Source organism: Ostrea edulis, chromosome 8 (genome assembly GCF_947568905.1).
Source record: "Ostrea edulis chromosome 8, xbOstEdul1.1, whole genome shotgun sequence".
Lineage (NCBI taxonomy): Eukaryota > Metazoa > Mollusca > Bivalvia > Ostreida > Ostreidae > Ostrea > Ostrea edulis.
This window is the reverse complement of record NC_079171.1, coordinates 74,252,567-74,275,568: the sequence shown is the minus strand read 5'-3', so window position 1 is coordinate 74,275,568 and position 23,002 is coordinate 74,252,567. Positions and strand designations below refer to the sequence as shown.

Sequence of the window (23,002 nt, the reverse complement as noted above, 5' to 3'; positions counted from 1 at the left end):
TACTATAAAATGCATTATTACACGTTTGGTACAATGACTTTGAAAGTGTTTGTGAGTTGTGAATTACCCAGTACTGCTTCTGATGATATGAATCATTGAATGGTAACGAAAGTAAGTTATTCGATGCGTTAGAGTTTACCACAACAGGGATCCATTTATTGATGATATAGATTATTAATTTTAGGATGCACATCATTTTTGATTAATTTATCTAACATTTATATGGATATCTAAGAAATAGATCGATTGTTTAAAGATATTTCGATTTACATACATACTAAAATACGTATGATACACAGATACTGTATCTAAACAAGGGAGTTTAAATTTGCAAACACCTTATAGCTATTGATAAATGCTGCATTGTTTTGGAATGTTGTTATTACTACAATGCTTGAAATATGTTATAGGGGGGAGTAAACAAGAAATGAGATCAGGAAATGACAACACAATATCGTTTTCCTGGGTTCGTTATCTTAATACAAAATACCCAGTGATATTTGTTATATCACACCCTTCATATACAGCATCAATCTTTTATTCGAGACTAATCAATGCCGATCCGTATACTGTCAGTGTAGTTCAAAGAACAATAACTCCCCTAATGTTTTCCTGAAGATAAGACCGTTGTTGTAAAATCATGTTACCTTGTCTGGTATAACTACTATCTACACAAACTAGTTTCCGGGTATATGCTGTTGATGGATATTTCTGTTATTAATAATATTTATCTGTATATACGTTTAATAAAAAAAAAATAAGATAGTAAAAGATTATCAACATCATCAATTCCATAAGGAACACTAAATATAATGTGGACTATAAAATGATGAATAGGACAATCAAGGATTTTCGGAAGTATGGAGAGTGACAACAAATACCCTGGAAGAGTAAACGTTCCCGGCTAGACGGCCACAGCGGTGGAGTCATGCTGTTAGGTGTGTAGGTGTATGAACCTGTATCCCTACCGATTCAGCACCTTGATGTCATTCAAAAATTGGTAATCTGCTATACACAACAGGGACATTGTTATCGGACTACCAGGCAACATGTAGGGAATATGAATCAGTTTATTTATTTATCAAAAAAAAACCTAATATGTCGGATAAAAATAAAAATTATTACGGTTTTTATTGTTATGAAATAGGGATGTTGACAATTACATAAAACTTTAGTAAGAGTAATGAAACGATCTTGAAACATAAACTTCCTTTAGGTTAGTCATTGGAAAAAAATTAAATATATGTTTACCTTATCAATATATAGGGCTCGCGACAAGTGTACCGGGTCGACATGGGATACTTACTCATCTCAGGAATTTGGTTCAACCTCTGGTATATACAAATGTCTGTGTTTTCTGAACTCTGTATGTTGTATTCCTTATATAGGAGTTATCAGATTAATCATATTTCTTTATATTCCCTTTTTCATATCGTATTGGTAAGAAAATATATTATATATTTGCCTTGAATTATTGCTGATAATCGATAGAATGCTGTTTACAAGGAGGCAAAGTAGCACAGAAATAAAAAGAAATGAAATATACCTTTGTGACTCAGTCCCTGACAGTTTAATGTAAGTATTTTAGGATTGTTTCCACTTAATTTGTTTTTATCTATGATAGCCTCAGTCCAGACAGGAACTCTGTTCAGTTAATATGTACCTCCAAGGAAATGAAATAGAATAGAAAAACAGAAACAAAATGAATAAAACACATTTGATGAAAAAGATAATTGAACCCGGCAAGATGCTCGAGGATTCCAAGTGTTTGATCAAGTTATACCAAACAAAATATACATGTGAAAACTTACTAGTAGAGGGGGGAAATAACAATTCTTAATTTAAAAATAGTGTTCATGTTTGTGGAGAAGATAACATTACATTCCCCATTCGTAGCTTAATTGAGTTATAACTCAGTTTCCTAAATTAATAAACAGCATTAGTTAATTGCATTCATATTTTTGCACAACTGGGTGGTGTTTAGTGAAGTATAATGCCTTAATATATCATTAATTTGTCCAAAAGTACAAATAAAAGGCATCCACGTTGTAAAGTTCGTAGATCGTGATTTGGCCATGGAGACAGGAATTAACCACTGTGACTTCATTTACTTAGACCGCTTTAGAAAACCAATATTTCTAATAAATACAACACACGCAAATTAATTTTCATCTGTTAACGCACTGCTCTTAAAAGCAGACTAAATCCGTTCATTCTAATAAGAAAGAACAACCGGAACTAGGTATATAAATCTGAAGAGTATATTGTCACCCAATTGTAACTACATGTTTAGTGTAAGCACTTCTCTATGAAGTGTCCTTTGAATGTCTACGTCATTGTGAATTGTTCAATTCCTCTTTTGCAGTCACGGCTAATTGAAGGGAAAACAGTCAATATACTAGAAGTGTTAAAGTTATTCATTGTATGATGTCTTTGATTGGCTATATGGAGTATCAATGCACAACAATCACATAATTTTGAATTGATGGTAGACAGAGTTAACTTTCGAATCATCGCCATTCAATTCATAGCAATGTGTTGCATAACGTCACCTTTTCCTAAGAACATTTTTATATTACTTGAAATCCCGTTAAAACGTCTAATCCGTTATCGCCATTTACCACGGTATTTTATTACAAATATATATTTCAAAGTATTAATTGACCCCATAAACCGCCACGGGTGCACATGATATATGATGTAAAAATGGTGATCATTGATCTCCGACATACACCTGGCCAGACAGGATCCCGGTAATTACTCTATGAAATACACAGTGAAATCACTTAGTATTCACTCTATATTTGTTTTACATCATGGAGACATATATTAGTTTAGTTATGGATTCGCCATAAAGGATGATTCTGTTGAATTTCAAAGAGAATCATATGGCAATCTAGCTCGGCCATGAAACTCTTGGCAATGTACACAACAAATAATCGATATTTTTTATTATTTGATGGGACGATTTCATGAAAGAGGAGATTGTATGTGTTATAATGGATACAAGGGATACAATTCCTGTCAAACATATCCTAGATAATGACGTCTCACCTTCCAGGAAAGGGCTGTGTAGTGCGCTAAATACCAATATTGGACAGTGTTATAAATAATTAGGAACATAATGCGTATAGGTGTTCTGTATACATATATCATTTTCAAATGAAGTCTTGTAATCGACCGGTTTATTTGAATCATGTTAGATGATTTGAAAATAAATTTCACGATATGTGTTTATATTACCGAAATTAGGTATTTATTGTCGTTAAACCCCCTGAATTCAAAGACATTGTTTAACTATTACAACGCAGACCGCGTCACCATATTTAAATTACAATGTACCTATTAAGAAAGTGACGTCAAGAAAACTGTTAGCACGAAAGGTTAGGCAAAAACAGATTTAAATGCCAGTAACTTAGATATCAGTAACTAGGAATCAGATAACAACGCGAGTATGGAGTTACCTTTTGAAGTCAGTAAATAACGAGGTTACCAGAGGGATGTTTAGGAGTTATAGTGAAGTTGCTACTAGTTATGAGGTCAGTAAATAACGAGGCTACCGCAGGGCTGTTTAGGATTTATACTGAAGTTGCTACTAGTTATGAGGTCAGTAAATAACGAGGTTTCCGCAGGGCTGTTTAGGATTTATAGTGAAGTTGCTACTAGTTATGAGGTCAGTAAATAACGAGGTTACCGCAGGGATGTTTAGGATTTGTAGTGAAGTTGCTACTAGTTATGAGGTCAGTAAATAACGAGGTTACCGCAGGGATGTTTAGGATTTATAGTGAAGTTGCTACTAGTTATGAGGTCAGTAAATAACGAGGTTACCGCAGGGATGTTTAGGAGTTATAGTGAAGTTGCTACTAGTTATGAGGTGAGTAAATAACGAGGCTACCGCAGGGCTGTTTAGGATTTATAGTGAAGTTGCTACTAGTTATGAGGTCAGTAAATAACGAGGTTACCGCAGGGATGTTTAGGAGTTATAGTGAAGTTGCTACTAGTTATGAGGTCAGTAAATAACGAGGCTACCGCAGGGCTGTTTAGGATTTATAGTGAAGTTGCTACTAGTTATGAGGTCAGTAAATAACGAGGTTACCGCAGGGGTGTTTAGGAGTTACATTGAAGTTGTTACTAGTTTTGAGGTCAGTAAATAACCAGATTACCGCAGGGATGTTTAGGATTTATTGTGAAGTTGCTACTGGTTATGAGGTCAGTAAATAACGAAGTTACCGCAGGGGTGTATAGGAGTTATAGTGAAGTTGTTACTAGTTATGAGGTCAGTAAATAACGAGGTTACCGCATGGGTGCTTAGGATTGACAGTGTAGTTGTTACTAGTTATGAGGTCAGTAAATAACGAGGTTACCGCAGTGATGTTTAGGATTTATAGTGAAGTTGCTAGTAGTTATGAGGTCAGTAAATAACGAGGTTACCGCAGGGCTGTTTAGGATTTATATTGAAGTTGCTACTAGTTATGAGGTCAGGAGTCTGATTTTCTTAAGTGCTGGTTTTCTAAAAGTTCTTGTTTTTTCAGTGATGGTATCGTAAAACAGTTTTTATTTACAGTGTTCACATAGTAAAACATGTTTTTCATCGCTGACAGAGCTGTTTGAATGGTTTTATCTAGTTTAACATCCCTTCGGGATTTTCTGTTTCTACTTGTATCACTCTGTTAAAACATTAAGATTACGGATTTTTTTTGATGGGCAACCTAGATAATGTGTTTTATCGACAATTTTGAAATTAGTAATATATTATTGAATACTAAATGTGCCATACGATACCATTAGCTAAACATCAGAAGTTGAATATCAGTAATTTAAATGTCAATGATTAAAAATCACATAATAATGCTAATTACGAGGTTACTGAAGGGTTACAGTTACAGTAGTTGTTGTGAATCTCTTAGTATTTATGATGTCAAATGTATGAATTTTTAGGTGTTTTATTATGCCCGTCAAAGATGGAAAGTCTTATGTTATGGCGTCGTCTGTCTGTCAGGACCTTATAGGTAAAAAATAAAACGAACTGTGAGTTCATGGATCCTACTACCTGGTACATTTGCTAACCGTGCTGATAGAAATATATCTATTGTTTTTCAAGGTCAAGGATAAAATGCAAAGATTGTAACATCAGTTCATAGGATATTGTTCTCCGAGGTCAAATGGTAAGGTCATAGTATATCTTATTAGGACACATTTCAGGTAGTGCTCAAACGACGGGCCCCTTCAGAATACGATACATAGTGTAATACTTATAGCACGATTCGATATTTGCAATATCATACAATTTACAGAATAAACCAACACTAGTATTGGAGAAAAAAAAACCACTTTTTAAGATGTAGAATTGTAAGAAGTAGGTACAGTTTCTAAAATCAGTTGGCCCACAATACCGATGATTTCACTTGGAGCTCAAACCATGACATTCAAATAAGGGATAGATTAGCAAATTCAAAATTTGTTCAGTTTGATCAGCAAAATGATTTGTGTCATTTGACAAGAGCTAGAAGTTGACATAAAATAACAGAAATGCCATTTTCAATGCAAATATTCACAGATTCAGTTGGATTTCCTTTCAGAAAACATACAGCGCGTGCGTCGAGCAAATTCGTATTCAATTATGTTTTTTATCTTAAAATAATACACAATATAAATAATTTCAATTAACTAATATAATCCAGGCGACTAAAAACTCTCCATATAGCCAAAAACTCCAATTAAATAATAATATCCAGGTAAATGAATACACTCAATGTAACTAAATATTTCACAGGTTACTATAAATTCTTCGATTAACAACAAATTTCAGATAACTAAAAACTCTCCATATAGCAAACAACTCGAGTTAATTAATAAATTCCAGGTAACTAGAAATTATAAAGATAACTAAACACTTTGCAGGTTACTAACCAAGTAACTTATAACTGCAGGTAACTAAAGATTCCCAGGTAATTAAAAACTCCAGGTTACTAAAACACCCTCAGGTAACCAAATACACAACTGCTAAGTAATACCTCTTCTGGTAACCAAAAATAAATCAGGTAACTAAAATCTACCTTTATGCATGGTTATGAATAGGATGTAAAGGGCTTACAAAGGCTGTTGTCAGTCGACGGGGGATGCTTACTCCTCCTGGGTACCTGATGCTACATCTGGTATATCTAGAAGTCCGTGTTTACCCAACTCTCTATTTTGAATTAATTATAGGAGTTCTGAGATTGATCTCTGTTTGTTATCTTCACCTTTCATGTAGCCATGAACACGTTGTTGGTTTTGATACAGGTGATCAAACATAAAACATTTGACAAGCTGCCCACTCAGGCCAAAGTGTACCCAATGCCGGTCATGGCATTCATCGAAGATGACAAAACTCGCTTTAGTGTCCTCACTGCACAGTCGCAGGGGGTAGCCAGCTTACAGAAATGGTAACATCCAAATACTATATCGATATTCACAACCAACAAAGGACAACACATCTCGATATTGACAATCTACAAAGTACAGCACAACTCAATATTCACAATCCACAAAGTAAAGCACAACTCAATATTCACAATCCAAAATGACAACATATCTCAATATTCACAAACAGAGGACAACAAATCTCAATATTCACAAACAACAAAGTACAGCACATCTCAATATTCACAATCCACAAGGGCAACATATCTCAATATTCACAATCCACAAGGGCAGCACATTTCAATATTCACAATTCACAAAATGTTTAAGGACAACACATCTTAATATTCACAATTCACAAATTACAACACATCTCAATATTCACAATCCACAAAGGACAACACATCTCAATATTAACAATCCGCAAAGGACAACACATCACAATATTCACATAGTATAACACCACTCAATAATCACAATCCACAAATTACAGCACAACTCAATATTCACAATTCACAAAGTACAACACATTTCAATATTCACAATCCACAAAGCACAAATAAAATCAATATTCACAAACAGAGGACAACACAACTCAATATTCATAAAATACAACGCAACTCAATATCTGCAATCCACAGGGAAAACACATCTCAATATTCACAATAAGTAAAGGACAACACATCTCGATATTCACAACCAACAAAGGACAACACATCTCAATAATGACGATCCACAAAGGAAAACACATCACAATATTCACAATTCACAAAGGACAACACATCTCAATATTCACAAACAGAGGACAGTACAACTCAATATTCACAATCCACAAAGGACAACACATCTCAATATTCACAATCCACAAAGGACAAAACATCACAATATTCACATAGTACAACACAACTCAATAATCACAATCCACAAATTACAACACAACTCAATATTCACTATCCACAAAGGACAACACATCTCAATATTCACAAACAGAGGACAGCAAAACTCAATATTCACAACCAACAATTGCAACACATAATAATAATAATATCCTTTATTTATACAGGATTGCACAATTAGTTGTATAAACTAGTTTACATTGTGGTCCTGTCTATAACATATATACATATCGATAACATAATATATCACAAAGCATAGAAATATCACAATTTATATACATACAGATAAAAACTAAATGAAAAGAGACAATACACACACGAGTATCATTGAGTGTCAAAATAATGTTTTAGATAGGCTGATTTAAAAGATGTGGTAGTTGTACATTTTCTTATAAAATCCGGTAACGAGTTCCATAAAATTGCTGCTGAAATGATAAAAGATCTTCTAAAATATTATGTTTTGGCTCTTGTAACATAAATAAAATTTATAGAGCTCTGTTTTGGATTTCTTGTGTTTACCTCATTCACAAATCTAAAAACATGTAAATACTCTGGAGTCATATGATGTAAAACTTTAAACATGAGAATAACTTTTCAATAAATAAAATAGTCAATCAAAGGCATCCATCTCAAATTTGATAGCATGCAAGAAGTTGACACTGAATGAGGTACTTTGATATGTAAAATGATTCCTGCTGCCCTCTTTTGTATTTTAAAAAGCCTATCAATATTTGTCGTGTTCTTTGTATCCTGCCATACTGTACAGCAATAGTTAAAATGAGGAAAAACAATACTATTGTAAATTTTGAGTAGTGCCTCTTTTGACATAAAAGTACTCAATCTCCTTAAAACACCTAGTTTCTGACTAAGTTTTTTTTACATAAGGCATTTGTGTGATAAGACCACGTAAGACATTCATCGATGTAAACACCTAAAAGTTTGGCACATTTGACATTTTTCTATAAAAATTTCACCAACATTAATACAAAGGTTTCTACATTTCGATAATTTCTTTGACGGTCCTATTAAAATACATTGTGTTTTCTTTAAATGTATTGTCAATTTGTTTTTATGCATCCATTCCATAGAATTTATAAGATCATCCTTTATTTTTTTTCCAATTACATCTAAGGATTTATCAGAAACATCTTGCGTGGTATCATCTGCATATATATTAACTGTAGAGTGCTTGAGACATGTTGGGTATTCATTTACAAACATAATAAAAAACAGAGGACCCAATATAGACCCCTGACGGACCCCGATGGTAACATTTTTTTTTCCCTTTGAGATTTGACACATTGCGATCTTTCATATAGATAAGAATGAAAAAAATTAAAAGTTTTTTCACAGATACCATAAGATAAAAGTTTGTGCATCAATACATCATGATTAACTATGTCAAATGCTTTGTTTAAATCAATAAAAAGTACACCTGAAGGTTAACCTAATATTCACAAAGTACAAAACAACTCAATATTCATAAAGGACAACACTTCTCAATATTCACAATCCACAAAGGACAACACATCACAATATTCACAATTCACAAAGGACAACACATCTCAATATTCACAAACAGAGGACACCACATCTCAATATTCACAACTCACAAAGTACAACACATCTCGATATTCACAACCAACAAAGGACAACACATCTCAGTATTGACGATCCACAAAGGACAACATATCACAATATTGACAATTCACAAAGGACAACACATCTCAATATTCACAAATAGAGGACAGCACAACTCAATATTCACAATCCACAAAGGACAACACATCTCAATATTCACAAACAGTGGACAGCACAACTCAATATTCACAATCCACAAAGGAAAACACATCTCAATATTCGCAATTCACAAAGGACAACACATCTCAATATTCACATAGTACAACACAACTCAATAATCACAATCCACAAATTACAGCACAACTCAATATTCACAATACACAAAGGACAACATATCTTAATATTCACAAACAGAGGACAGCAACACTCAATATTCACAACCAACAATTGCAACACATCCCAATATTCACAAACAGAGGACAACGCATCTCAATATTCACAATTCAAAAAGAACAACGCATCTCAATATTCACATAGTACAACACAACTCAATAATCACAATCCACGAATTACAGCACAACTCAATTTTCACAATCCACAAATTACAGCAAAACTCAATATTCACAATCCACAAATTACAGCAAAACTCAATATTCACAATCGACAAAGGACAACACATCACAATATTCACAATTCACAAAGGACAACACATCTCAATATTCACAAATAGAGGACATCATATATCAATGTTCACAATTCACAAAGGACAACACATTAAAATATTCACAATTCACAAAGGACAACACATCTCAATATTCACATAGTACAACACAACTCAATAATCACAATCCACAAATTACAGCACAACTCAATATTCACAATTCACAAAGAACAGCACATCTCAATATTCATAAAGTACAACATAACTCAATATTCACAATCCATAAAGGACAATACATCTCAATATTCACAAACAAAGGACAACACATCTCAATATTCAAAATCCACAAACGACAACACATCACAATATTCACAATTCACAAAGGACAACACACCTCAATATGCACAATCCACAAAGGACAACACATCACAATATTCACAATCCACAAACGACAACACATCTCAATATTCACATAGTACAACACAAATCAATAATCACAATCCACAAATTACAGCACATCTCAATATTCACAATCCACATATTACAGCAAAACTCAATATTCACAATCGACAAAGGACAACACATCTCAATATTCACAATCCACAAAGACAACACATCACAATATTCACAATTCACAAAGGAAAACACATCTCAATATTCACAAACAGAGGACAACACATCTCAATAATCACAATTCACAAAGGACAACACATTAAAATATTCACAATTCACAAAGGACAACATATCTCAATATTCACATAGTGCAACATAACTCAATAATCACAATCTACAAATTACAGCACAACTCAATAATCACAATTCACAAAGAACAACACATCTTAATATTCATAAAGTACAACACAACTCAATATGCTCAATCTATAAAGGACAATACATCTCAATATTCACAAACAAAGGACAACACATCTCAATATTCAAAATCCACAAACGACAACACATCACAATATTCACAATTCACTAAGGACAACACATCTCAATATGCACAATCCACAAAGGACAACACATCACCATATTCACAATCCACAAAGGACAACACATCTCAATATTCATATAGTACAACAAAACTCAATAATCACAATCCACAAATTACAGCACAACTCAATATTCACAATTCACAAAGGACAACACATCTCAATATTCACATGGTACAACACAACTCAATATTCACAATCCACAAAGGACAACACATCACAATATTCACAATTCACAAAGGACAACACATCTCAATATTCACAATTCACAAAGGACAACACATCTCAATATTCAAAATCCACAAAGGACAACACATCTCAATATCCGCACTCCACAAGGACAACACATCTCAATATTCACAATCCACAAAGGACATCACATCTCAATATTTACAATCCACAAAGGACAACACATCTCAATATCCGCAATCCACAAGGACAACACATCTCAATATTCACAAACAGAGAACAACACATCTCAATATTGACATAGTACAACACAACTCAATAATCTTAATCCACAAAGTACAGTTCAACTGAATATTCACAATCCACAAAGGACAACACATCTCAATATTCACAATTCACAAAGAACAACACATCTCAATATTCACAATCCACAAAGGACAACACATTTCAATATTCACATAGTACAACACAACTCAATAATCTTAATCCACAAATTACAGCACAACTCAATATTCACAATCCACAAAGAACAACACATCTCAATATTCACAATCCACAAGGACAATACATCTCAATATTCACAATAAGTAAAGGACAACACATCTCAATATTCACAATCCACAAAGGACAGCACATCTCAATATTCACAATCCACAAGGGCAACATATCTCAATATCAAGCAGAGGACAACACATCTCAATATTCACATTGTAGAACACAACTCAATAATCACAATCCACAAATTACAGCACAACTCAATATTCACAATTCACAAAGGACAACACATCACAATATTCACAATTCACAAAGGACAACACAAATCAATATTTACATAGCACAACACAACTCAATATTCAAAAACAGAAGACAACACATCCCAATATTCACAATAGATTTGAATGTATATGTTTGTATTTTTAGATATATGTGTATATTGGTGACAGGGGAGATCCAGGTTATGCTGGACAGGACGCTGAATCAGGACGACATGAGAGGTCAATGTCAGGTTGTCCGAGACAACACGCTGACCCCAAACAGATTCAACCTTATGTTTGAGTCCCGAAGTGCTCCCCCGGTAAGTGATCAAATTTTGACAAAGCAACTTTTCGTTCTATTACAAAACAACTTTTACCAATCACTATTTCTGTGTATTATGTGTGAAGCTAATGTGAAGTTTATACAAGCAGACTGTAAAGTTATAATATAGTTAATGTATATTTAGTGTATATTTAGTGTAAAGTTAGTATATATTAAATGCATGTTTAGTGTAAAATTAGTGTATAATTAGTGTTAAGTTAGTGTATATTGAATGCATGGTTAGTGTAAAATTAGTGTATAATTACTGTTAAGTTAGTATATAATGAATGCATGGTTAGTGTAAATTGGTATATTATATTAAATGCATAGTTAATGTAAAGTTAGTGTACTGTTAGTGTAAAGTTAATATATAGTTAGTGTAAATTTAATGTATAATTAATGCAAAGATAGTTAGAAGTTAGTGCAAAGTTAATGCATAATTGTTGTAGACTTAGTGTATAGTTAGTTTGAAGTTAATTTATATTCAGAATATAGTTAATGAAACGTTTTTGTATCCTTTGTGTAATGCCAATGAGTTGTGCACATAAGAATTATAATGTTGCCTTAGCACCATAAGGCATGTACACATTGTGACCTATCTGCTAATTTTCTTTTATAGATCAAGGACAAAACAAGTGGTTTTCCTTCACTCCAAGCTCACATGACCTATCTGCACCTAGTGCATAACATTCAGATTCTACCCCAGAAAAGCTCAGTAAGTGTGCCGCCATTGGTTTCTCAGCATTCCTTCCTGTCGGGATATTTACCGTGTGATGTGCACCTACTCAATCTTCAGTCCTGACAGCAGAGTTATGATGGACCAATCGCACGGAGCGATGACTCAGCACTCCTATTACACAGACTAGGACTGGATTGTGGGATTTCAAGCCATGGATTAGCTTGTGCTGATACACAGGGGAAGGTAAGTGATTGTGGGATATGTAGTAGACAACAGACACGCGGGATACCAAAACTAGGGTTAGATATAGGGGATTGTGGGATATCTAACTTAGGGATGGACACCAAGGATTGTGGGTGATGTAGCACTGAGTTCTAGGTTAGGTGTGTAAAATTGCGGAATGCTTAGCTTTGAGTTATATACAAGGGGATTGTGGGATATCTAACTAGTGACTGAACATCAAGAATTGTGGGAGATTTAGCAATGGGTTCTAGGTTAAATATAGGGTATTATGGGATGCTTAGTTTTGAGTTAGATATAGGGTATTATGGGATGCTTAGTTTTGAGTTAAATATAGGGTATTATGGGATGCTTAGTTTTGAGTTAGATATATTGGGTATTATGGGATGCTTAGTTTTGAGTTAGATATAGGGTATTATGGGGTACTTAGTTTTGGGTTATATATAGGGTATTATGGGGTACTTAGTTTTGAGTTAGATATAGGGTGTTATGGGATGCTTAGTTTTGAGTTAGATATATTGGGTATTATGGGATGCTTAGTTTTGAGTTAGATATAGGGTATTATGGGGTACTTAGTTTTGGGTTATATATAGGGTATTATGGGGTACTTAGTTTTGAGTTAGATATAGGGTGTTATGGGATGCTTAGTTTTGAGTTAGATATATTGGGTATTATGGGATGCTTAGTTTTGGGCTATACTTACAATGTAGGATATTGTTGGACACATATTGTTGTTTACTGGATCAGGATTCAAAAATTTAGGTTGAGCATCACTGAAGAGGCATTTGTCGAAATGCCCATCTGGTGCATCTAAATTGGTACCGTATAAGTTTTACATATAGGGCTCACAGCGGGTGTGACGGGTCGACAGGGAATGCTTACTCCTCACAAGCACCGGATCCCACCTCTGATGTGTCCAGCGGTCCGTTTTTGCCCAACCATCTATTTTGCATTGCTTATAGGAGTTATGAGATAGTACACTGTTCATTATCTTCACCTTTAGATACAGATAATTATGGGATACCTAGTTTAGGGCTGGGGCAATCTCTACTCAGAGTTGTCGTTCTTTGCTCTCGCATACACCTCTGTCAACGTCTCGAGGGTTTTACATTATTCTCGTAAAATGGCACACATGCTCAAATAAAGTATGGTTTCGCTTCAGTTACAAAAATATACGTAAATAGATGAATACTGAGCAGATGTCAAGTCTTTTTGTGACACAAGAAACATTGATTTGGGTCGAAACGCGGATATTGGGTTGTTCTATTCCACCAAGGCTATACATAGGTACATGGAGAATGCATAGTAATGGGGGAAAACTACAAATAATTGCTTGTCCTACATTTTCCTGATATTTTATAAAGTGGTTCTTAGTTTTATTAGCCGTAAAAAGGTGTATTTACATGTGGAATAACATTGCTTATTTTGAGACGTTGCCAGTGGTATATGTGAGTATAACGATACAGAATTATGGGATACCTAGTTTAGGGCAGGAGAGGATTGTGGAATAGCAGGCTCTAAACCTGTGATATAGATTTGTTCACTGGTCCTCTATTAAACGTTTTCTATTAGTTTGCATTCATAGAACAGTAAGATAGAGCTGCGTCATAAGTGTAGTTCTTGTGATGTAAACATTCCAGTACATGCAATAGGAGTTATCTACCATACCTTACACTACTGCCCAGGTACATGTTCTCTCAAACACTTTATCTAGGTCAGATTACGGGATCTGTTCAGTGACACGCTAGGGGTGAAGGAGATGCGGCGGACGTCCTTGACATTAGTACACGACAAAGGCCCCACATCGCTAGATAGTGACCTTACCTTGAATCCCATGGAAATATACAGTTTCAAGGTCAAATGGTGAATGTTTATAATGGGAGTGATTTTGTAATTGTTTTATGTGATAAACGGCCATGTAGACTGAAGATACTGTGAAACTGGGTGTGATAAAAGGCTGTATAGACATGAGATCCTGTGAAATGCATTGTGTTAAGACTGTAGAGATTTCAAATGCTGTGAAATTGAGTATGCTAGTGAGATTTATAGACTTGAGATCATTTGATATTTAGTGTGATAAAAGCTGTACAACCATGAGATCCCGTAAAATTGAGTGTGATAAAAATTGTATAGACTTGTGATCCTGTGAAATTGAGTGTGATAAGAGTTGTACAAATTTGTGATCCAGTGAAATTGAGTGTGAAGTAAACTGTACACATGTACATACTTTTTATGCTGTGAAATTGAGTATGTTAAAAGATGTATATTCTTGGGATCTTGTGAAAGTGAGTTTCAACTTTTTATTGGACAGAAAGCTGCGCTATCTGAGTAGGACTGTGTCAGAGAGTGTTTAGATGTGATCTTCATTATCCGACTATGTCATGTAAATGAGCTTACATCAGACCAGGATTTCTCGAAAAGAACTGAAGTAGAAACTTGGACTAAAGTCTGAGAGTTTGCTCAAATATTGACTGCTTAAATAAAAGAAAACTGAAACTTAAGTTTGATATTTTTTTATGAAATCCAAGCCAGATTTTGGACTCAATTTAACGCGGGAAACAAATAGTGTAAGAATGAGAACGAGATAGAAAGTATGCTCATTCAATATTTTATATTTGCTGAAACCAAGTCTTTAGGAATGTTTGCAACACCACATTTGGATATATGTAGTTTTCATATGTAAATATGGTGCACATGTATCTGTTTGAATTTTGTTTTAGGTTTTCGTGAGTTGTGTAGTACATTGCAAAATTCTAAGTTGAAGTTATTTCAGAGACAGTCTCAACAAATGACCAAAAAACTAAAGGAGATATTTACTCTTGAAAGATTTTAATTTGTGAATGGGATTTCATGTGAAGTATGTGTTGATGATTGAAATGGACTCTGGTGTGTCCAGGGGTCCGTGTTTGCCCAACTATCTATTTTGTATTGCTTCTAGGAGTTTTGAGATTGATCACTGTTCGTTATATTCACCTTGCATTAAGATTCGTCGATGAAGGAGATATGTTTTAAATATTGTCAACCTTTCTATCCCCGGTGACAAGAGACGGAGTTTCAATGACAAGTGGTATTGAGATCCCGCTAACTAAAACATTATTTCATTTTTGTTCATCTCAAATTTAAGAAATAGTTGCTACTGACTTATTTCCTCGTAAAATAGGAAATGTGCTTAGATTTGGTGCCTAGAGGTTAAGGCTAAACATTGATGTTTATCATAATAACCCGTCTATTATGAGAAAGTAATCTGTGTAATAACTGGCTCCACACTTACTATCTTTAATCGCAAGTTAATGAAATCACTGCATTTGACCTGCCTCCGTGTGGAGTAGAAAGAGTGTTTAGATGATGTTGTCTCAAGTTTTAGTACACGAGTTTACAGAGAAACAGATTGTTTTACTGATGTTTTATTGATAATTCGCTTACTATAATATACTACATACTGCAATTTAACAATTAACACAATACAATTATATAATTCTACTACACTGGAGGTTGAAGAGAAACACGTTGTTTTTTGTGCAACACAAATATATATATTATGATTACCAACTTATCAAGAGAATTATTTCAGAAACATTTTATAAATACTCTACATATCAGTAACTTGGTGTCTTATAAACCAGAATGGTGCAATCATCTAGTGATCAGATAATGTTAGTTTTCTCTCAAAGCTACCAAAGGCATCAGGGCAGTGTGACTGATATTGCCAGGTGATCTATATTTTATGATGATGTTTTGCTGACCCTAATGTTGTTTTTATGGAATTATATTAATTCAATTCAGGATTGGTATTTCAATTCTGTGATTTTTTAAAATAGACAGGTGCGTGTTTCATGGATTGTCTGTTTCCCTATCCACCCTTCAGTTTTTGAAATCCCGACCTCCTGCGCTGTTCCCTGCGAGAAGCGTGTCTATGCATACAAAATTGTAATAGTATCATTAGCGGATGTGGAAATATCTTGTATGTCACAAACATGTTACCACACCCATCAAGTATTTATGTGTATTGTATGGATGCATGGATGTTGACTTATAAAAAACTCAGGAATGATATTCAAATCCCTGCAGAATATCGGATGTGAAAGAATACTGTCATTGTGTATGTGTTGTTTTTTGTATTTAAATGACATGTATTATTTTATTTTATTGGTGATATGGATGTGGATCAGTGATGTATAATGCTATATATATTGTGATACACGTAAAAGAATGTCCCATTATGTCTGAAGTATGAAAATTGATTCATTACGTATCATGTATGGATGGCCATAATGCGTGAAACATGTATGTCTATAGTTTTTATTGGATACATATACGAATGTATGATAATTTATGACTGTCCGATTATCTTGGATACTTAACCTCATTAGTATATGACGTTTAGAGGTTATCTTGATGTCATGTTCATACGACCTTTCGTGGTTATCGTGACGACATACGTGATGCTTAGAGGTTATTATAAAGACGTCCATGTGATGTTTAACGGTTATTGTGACGTCGTATTCACGTGATAAACGTTGTGTAGGATCGTCCTATTTAACATCTGCTGATAACAGTCGTCCTTGTTTTATGTCGGGTGTAACCAGTGATAACATAACAAATACATTCCATACTCTCATCGCTGTTTGCTAATAAATCTTCTATCATGTTACTGTGTATTGTGTATTGATTTCCTGATGAAAACCGTGATACTTATTCCGTTTGGAGAAAGTGGAATTTCGGGTCAAGATCCAGTAATAGACGATGTTGCTTTCCGGATATTTCATCTACGCCACCGAAAATTTGGACCAACTGTTTCAATCGTTAGAATTGATATACACCGTATTTAAGAATCAGGTGACATAGGATCGAGATAGCTAGATCGAAACTTTGATTATGATAGAGCTGATCCAGAGGTTCGATGAAGGATAACCATAGACAAAGACGTTGCTTTGACAGATCTGGTAGCAAGTGAACTTACACTGACTTATTCTTGTGTTATTTCTGTATTTTATTTACTACATCAGATATAAATTCTGGTAACATCTGTATACCCACTCCCTTATGTATCGTTGATATCCCCTACGTCTGTTTCAGCAGTGTTTATCTTGCAAAAAAATGTCTGCAGTTGTACAAACTTCATTGCTGTCACTGATGAAATGGAATGAACGTTACATTTTACTGTAACATTTCCTTTAGTGAATCAAGCCAATTAATGAGGACGTCTGTAAACTAGTAGTGTGGTCAATTGTAGATAGTGTAAAGTTCACATGTTTATAAGCAACGCTTTATAACACGCATCACGCATATCAAGTACTGTATGCAAGGGAAAGTAACATTGACATTTTCCAACCCTCACAAAAAGTAATTGCCACCATGACTTCCCCCAAGTCAGATATGATTTTCGCGGGTTTACAAATGAGAATCATCTCGCGTTTGCACTTTGTCCAAAACATCAGGTTGTTTTTTCGTGTACCCTTCATAATCAACTTCCTTTAGAATGCCAATTTCTCATCATGATCAATGTTTAGCTAACGAATTCAATTCCTAGCTGAGAGATAATTACAACTGATCTTTGACATTAACAAACCAATTAAGACCCAGGTTTTGACATTTTCAGGGAGTAACCAGGTGGTGGGAATCGTGTTTTCTTTCTTTGAAAATGTGGCTTTAAAATAATACAATGATTCAGTCGTTGACAAGCCTTTATAAATATACCATGCTAAATATTTGACATTTTTTTTAAATTAGATTTTGATTGAATATAATGAGTATAAAAACAAAATGATATTAAATACAATAAAAATAAGTAAACATGAGCTAATTATAAAACCAATACTATAATAGAAAAATCAATAAGGATAGTGATTATAACTACAATAGGAAATATTAAAACATGCAACAATCATAATAGAAACAATATAATAGTAAAAATCAATAATAATCATAATAATACGAATACTAAATGGAAAATAAAAATGCAACAATATTAATAATAGCGTATATATTAATAGCAATAATAATAATAATAATAATAAATGCAATAAAAATACTCAAACATGCAATAATCTTAATAGAAACAACATAGTATAACAATCAATGATAATAATGATTATAATAAAAATAACAGCAATGGGAAAAAACAACATGCAATGATGATAATAATAACCTTGGTAATAAGGGTAGTGATGATATTAGTAATGATAAAGATAGCAGTGATAATACTACATCCATATAACAACAATGATAATAGAAGTACAATGTAGTAGAAGTAGTTGTAAAAGTAGTAATAATAATAAAACTAGTAGTAGTAGTAGAAGTAGTAGTTGTAGTAGAAGTAGTTGTAATAGTAGTAATACTAATACTAATAGTAGTAGTAGTAGTATTGATAGTAGTAGTAGTTGTAACTGTAGTAGTAGTAGTAGTAATAATAATAGTAGTCGTACTTGCAGTAGTAGTAGTAGTAATCATGATACTTTCAAGAAGAAAAGTGAAATATCATCTGCGATCCATATTGCTCAACTGCACTATTTTTATGTGAAACATTAATTCTCGATATTGATCTAAGTCATGTAACCCCCACTATAATCCCAGTTGAAATGATTTGGGTGCTATTGAATTTGCCGTGCAATAGGATGTTTGCATATTTATTTATTTATTTTGGAAAAGTAGCCTTCTGGTTATTAAAAATACATGTTTTAGCGAACTTTCCTATAAACTTACATTTAAAACTTCAAACCATTCTTTTGAATACAGAAACCTGGGGATAAAACACTTTGAATCTACATACTACATGGTTATATATCTAATCAGAAACTTGTGTATTAAATATAATTTCTTTAACGAGGAGTAATACATCTTCACAGTGGCTGACATCCTTGTTAAACATGAATATGAAACTATATATATCAGAAGCACATACATAAATGTACATACAGCAGAAAAAACTCAAAGTTGCATAGATTATTACATGTAAATAATAAAAACAAGGGAGGACAACAAACAGTGAGTATACAGACAGGTCTTTTTAAAACAAACTACATGTAAAATGTATTGTTAGATCAATGGGAGATATTTGCTTAGGTTGCCATCTTAAGAATTCCAACACAAACACCCAAAGCCAAACGTTCACAAAAGCAATAGCTTTGTTAGTATATTGAGCATACTTCTTTTACAGAATTATAGTATAATAACAAAGTCATCTCCCATCTTCAATGAATGTTTCCTTTCTTCTTTTTTTTATTTTTGCTAGTTATGGAGACAATACGATATTCATCCATACCAACGACAGAAGTCTGCATAAATACATATAGCTCAACACAAATACGCATAAAATGAAATCAATATATCCAGTGAAAAATATGTGGAAATTGTATAACAGCATAAACATGTGTCGACAGATTGTACAATTATGTCTTAATACAAGTATTTACAGTAAACAAATCAAACGTTTATATCGTGTCAGAAAAGGTACATCAATGAATTGTAAAAATCAAATGCATTTTTTTTTTCAACGAAAACTTCTGGTTTTCAATAAATTTCCAAATCAAAACCCTACATTCGGTGTGTGAATAAGTACGTTTTTCTAATTAGAAAAATACCCACACATAAAAGTGTGCTGTTGACTACCCAAGACACAAGAAGTACAAAATCAAACAAACATGTGATAATGATATAGAATTTCCATAAAGCATACTGAATTGTTCAATATATGTCTGTCATTTATGTAGCCTTTACAAAACGCTGATTTTCATTTTTGTATACCAAGACTTAGCTTGTTCTTTCTACACTACGTCTTGGCTGGTTTTCTATATACAAAGTCTAAGCTGGTTCTCTGCATACCATGTCTTTTGCTGGATATCTTCATAAAATTCGCTAGATGGTTCTCTTTATACCCGGCCATTAGGATGCCATCTCTAAAATGAATCATTAGTATATATCTAAGTTTCAAGTTTTGTGTGGTTTTCTATATGCCGAATAACTCGGTAAATAGTCAAGAAATCATATTTTAATTCTTACACATAGAACTCAATGCAGAGAGGAAGAATACACTCTTTATCACAAGTCAAAAGCGAATGGCATTTACCTGTGATCACTCAGAAATGGTGTCAGAATCATCGCTATGGTTGACGTCGACGTCGATCTTAATTGTGTCATAATGACTTTCATGTGATTTGTCCGATGCTGTCTCTTCCACTGTCTCATATTCTAAGAGCAGTTGTTCAAAATTTTGCAGTTCTGCAAAACAAACATTGAGTCCTGTATCAGCAGACATGACTGTTGTTTCTTCCCTGTGCTTTTCCTCCGGTGCATTCATGACGATCTCTGTAGACGTCCTCAATCGTTCGTATTCTTTGCTTGAGGAATACCCGATGTCTAATATAGATTCTTCCATATATTCAACTTCTGACAAAATATCTTGGAAGTTGTTCAGATCTGCCAAACAAATATTGAAACCAGCATCTTCACCTTGAATGGAATATTCATTGGCGGTCTCAATGTTGGGAATGTTAACCATGGTGTCGGTGACATTTTGCAATGTTTCGTATGTTTCAATGTCGGTTTTCTCGTCTTGCAGTGTGTGTGTTCCAGAATCTAATTCAATTGGCTCTAGGTAGTCTGATGAATCAGATACCTTTTCTGTGTTTTCAATGTCAAAATTTATCTCTGCAATGCATAGTCCGGTAGAGAACGCGATTGACATGTTATCTTCCTTGTTGTCTCTGTCCGCCATTGGCTGTGTATTGTTTGGTGATACATTGAGTGCTTCGATGTTTTGAACATCAAAGTTCACCTCAGCAATACAAAGTCCAGCGATGTCAATGATTTGTTTTTCGTTTGAACCGTTTTCTTTGCCACATTGCTCTGATTCTGAGTCTCCCTCGTTATCTTCAACATCAAAATTTACTTCTGCAAGGCAAAACTCAGTTGTTAAACTGGTTTGCTTTTCGCTTGAATTATCTCCCGTGTTTTTGTGTGGCATTGGTTTTAAGTAGTCTGATGAATTCGACTCGCCGCCGCTGTTTCCTACATCTAAATTCACCTCTGCAATGCAAACTCCTTTTGTAGGTGCCACATTGTTTTCTTCTGCTTTGCTTTTTATATTCGAACTAGAAAACAACTCGTTAGATGCATCGTTGGTGGTTTTAGTTGTTCCGGCATCCGATAATGTTTCATTCTTGAAACTGGGTTTCTCTTTCTCAGTATAGTTGGCATTGATGGCATCATCTACTTCTTGTATTTCTAATTCTAAAAAGCTAAATTCCGAAAGGGCGATGCATTCTTTTGCCTCTTCTCGTTTATAATTTGGCAATGTTTTTGGTATTTTGAATGGGCTGATACCGGGTAAAACATCAGTGATAGGTTCTCTCTTCACATCGGATAGCAATTGCGATATGAACTCCGCATCTTCGGCTTCTTCTTGTCTTTGCTTAATCCGCTCCAGTTCTATCCAATTACCATTAATGCCGTCATCATCATAATCGTTAAGTCCGGATTTTCTTCCACGGCGCATTCTTCTTCGGGATAGACGCCGTTCTGTGGATTGGGAGTGATCATTATGGATCAGTGCTCTTGTTTTGCCGCTTAGCGAGTAAACATCAGGCGGGTTATTGAGAAGAGAATACTGCGAATGTTTCTCTGAAGTAGTTCTGTCAAGGAAGGGTTTCTCTGCGAAAATTCCTTGCAGACTGTCATATGCTCTTGCTGTACCATGCGCTCCATCTACTTCTGGTAAGCTGTTTGGGGGATGATTGGCAACTTGGTCCAAGCAATATCTACAAAAACAGCCTTCTTTGGGAGTTTCGTATGGAGCAACATATTGGTATTCTGTTTCTGCTAATGTTGCAGATCTTCGAAGAGGAGGTTCATATGGATCGTTCACAATCGGGGTCAATTCATAGTGATCCTCTGCAATAGATTGGTATCTGGTTGACCTTTGTCGAAGCCTTCGTCGAACCATACGCTGTAACTCTCGATGCAACAACATGCAAGTTATATTTAAAAGTTCACGCTGGATCCGTGCTTCTATCTGTTTGATCTCGACATCTAGCCTTTTCGTCATCCTGCGTTAAACAATGTTGTCATTCATTCATTACTATTTTGTATTTACTATTTTATTAAATACAATATCCATTTAATCATCAGATGAAATAATCTTACCGGTTTATTCTGACGGCGATAACGATGACAATTGCCAACATAAGATATATTCCAACCACAACTGAAAAATAGATATACCGTTACATGTGCATCCTTATCTGACTAATGAAAAGGTGAAGATAATAAACAGTGATGAATCCCGTAA

The 23,002-nt window shown here is 34.2% G+C and overlaps 1 protein-coding gene across 1 annotated transcript; it reads right to left on the bottom strand.

The window, feature by feature from the left end:
* Positions 1–19,992: 19,992 nt before the first annotated feature.
* On the bottom strand, positions 19,993–21,564 carry LOC130049308 (uncharacterized). Its single transcript, XM_056146713.1, has 2 exons — positions 20,783–21,564; positions 19,993–20,612 (listed from the first exon to the last, which is right to left on the bottom strand). The coding sequence occupies exon 1, from the start codon at positions 21,428–21,430 to the stop codon at positions 20,789–20,791; it is 642 nt and encodes a 213-aa protein (XP_056002688.1). The 5' UTR covers positions 21,431–21,564; the 3' UTR covers positions 19,993–20,612; positions 20,783–20,788.
* Between the last annotated feature and the right edge of the window lie 1,438 nt (positions 21,565–23,002).

What these genes read in the sequence shown, in the direction of transcription:
- LOC130049308 (XM_056146713.1), bottom strand. Translation starts at nt 21,430, where the DNA reads ATGGCGGACAGAGACAACAAGGAAGATAACATGTCAATCGCGTTCTCT.